The 2,337-nt window shown below is 39.9% G+C and overlaps 1 protein-coding gene across 1 annotated transcript; it reads left to right on the forward strand.

Moving 5' to 3' along the window:
- The first annotated feature begins 1,027 nt into the window (after positions 1-1,027).
- Positions 1,028-1,891, forward strand: LOC138012442 (uncharacterized). The gene is made up of 2 exons (XM_068859214.1): positions 1,028-1,258; positions 1,431-1,891. Exons 1-2 carry the CDS (start codon positions 1,066-1,068, stop codon positions 1,889-1,891), a joined length of 654 nt encoding a protein of 217 aa, XP_068715315.1. The 5' UTR covers positions 1,028-1,065.
- The last annotated feature ends 446 nt before the right edge of the window (positions 1,892-2,337 follow it).

Here is a 2,337-nt window from a genome sequence, read left to right on the forward strand (position 1 = left end):
ATGGCAAATAAATAAATGAAAATGAATGTTTTTGTTATCAACCGTCTCATCAAGAATTTACTTTCGAACCACCTATATGTGAACTGAAATATCAATTGGTCCAACTGAAAAACGTGCGAGGTCGGGAAAAACAAGAGTAAATTTCTCTTAACACTTTTGCCAAGGAAGCGAAAGCTTGCTTGAATAATCGGGAATTCCGCAACCCGTCAGGGTTCGAAAAGTTGGGATTTCACTTGTTAGCCTGGGAAATTCATTTTTGTTTCTTCAGTGATGTATTGATAAAAGCAGATTGTTTTTTGCAAAGAATCATCACAGCATGCATTTAGCGCTTTATGTTTCATAATTCAGTTAGCAAGTTGTTATCGACTCTGAAAGACAAATATTGATTTTTGAAAAATGAACACCGATCATTGTGATCAGCGTTTCCGATCTTAACATTTGCATTTGTAAATTTTGTATACTAAAAACATGATTTCAAATCCCCCATCTTTCAATATTTTAAACATGTTTTGCTTGTATGACCAGAGAGAGAAGAATTGGGAAAAAGGAGAAGGTTTTTTCCGAGTTCTAAAACCCAAATTAATTAGCGTCCCAAGGCCCGGTTAATAACGGACAGCTTTAACGCTTGTTAAAAAACTAAAGGCGAGCCAGAACAGTCCACTGTCAGCTGCACTGTGAGTTTCGCGCGACTAAAATGTTGCATGAAGCCGAGACGATTGTTCTGATTGCCCTGCCTGCTTTATATAATTACAAGTAGTATTTGTTAGTAGATGAATAATATAGTTAGTCGAGTTCTGGCTTCGTTCTCGCGGTATGTGAAGTCAGAACGAGAGTTTGTCAGTGTTTTTTGTAAGGTAAACACTCTGTTTGCATATAAAATGCAGTGTGCTTTATACAATCGCTGAAAATAGACTGCAAATCTAAAGAAAAGATAAACAAAATCTTGTTTCAACACGATCTTAGAGAGGCTTAAAATTATAGCGCAGAAGGCGAAACCCCATACTCGAGTTACTCAGCCCAGTACATATGTTAAGAAGCCAACACTAACAAATCAGTCCTGACATTATGAACTCCTTTGTAGTTTGCGTTTTCGTGTTTATCCTTGGTTTGCTGGCTGTAAAAATTCCAGCCGAAGTTGACAGGAGTGAAGGGCCTGGTCGGAACCCACGATTGCTTGAGAAGAGAAGCTCGGAACTCTCAAACGCTTTCCAAGAATCATCGCTTATCACCAGTAGAACTATTGGGAAACACAACTCGGGTTTGTATTTTTTTAAGCGAAAAATTTATAAAGCAATTGCACCATAATAAGAAAAAAAGTTGGCAGGCTATAAGATTGGCTGTGAGTATGCTCACGCAGACCGCGCCACTGTGTAGATCCACGAATCGAAAGCCTCACTAATACGACACGTATTCTCTGTTGCTATTTACAGATCGGTGGCGAAAGATGAATTTCGCTCCAGTTTGTTTTGGTGCGAAGAATCAAGAGTTTGGCAGATTTTCCGTCCACTACGTCTCTGGTGGAAAGCTCTCTGCAGTAAAATTGGTTCACTTGTACGGTTACGTGACGTGCGACAGTCGCCACGTTTCCTACTGGTCCTACTGGGGCTGTGGTGACTACTACTCCGGTGACAAGATCGCGGTTGTCATAACAACTGCGACCAATCATGTTCTTTTGCCGCAAAGCCAGTTCATTGTTGCTCAAGGTTCTAAATGGTCCAAAGTTCCCGGATACACCTCGGTCTCTCCGGAGCTTGAGTTGTCGTTTTTTAACCCTTATTCGGTCCAGTCAGGCCAAGAGCTCCGCCCGTGGTATGGCGAAGATTTGATGAATGTTAGCGAGGGAGGCAATGGGGGAAGAGCCTGCGTCGATATTTACGCAATCTATATCTGAGACATCTGGAATGCTTTTTACTCGCAAATGTAATCTTGGCTACCGATCTTCAGGATTTTTGCCATGCCAACCTGGAGCGGATGGAAAAAAATTCGTAATTTCACTGGTGTTTTGCTCATTTGTATCTTGATTAAAAAAAGGGTTTTCGGATTTTAAAATGCTTAAGAAATAATAACGCGTACAATAATCTAAACTATAAAGGACATAAAATATGGGATTTGTTTTTCATTTCATTTGCACACTTTCAAATAAACTGAGAGCATAAAAAGAAAGACTTGTTTTGTATCATCGTGGTTTGCCTCGCATTTGAACGCTTTCTGTTGACGTGGAAAAAAGTTTGAACGTGAAAGCACAAGCAACATAGCTACTGCCGTCACAGCGGGATTCTGGAAAATAATAATCAATATCTAGATTTCCTTTGCATTGAGTTAGTTAAATGCGCACTG

The sequence above is a fragment of the Montipora foliosa genome, chromosome 8, assembly GCF_036669935.1.
Source record: "Montipora foliosa isolate CH-2021 chromosome 8, ASM3666993v2, whole genome shotgun sequence".
NCBI classification, from domain to species: domain Eukaryota; kingdom Metazoa; phylum Cnidaria; class Anthozoa; order Scleractinia; family Acroporidae; genus Montipora; species Montipora foliosa.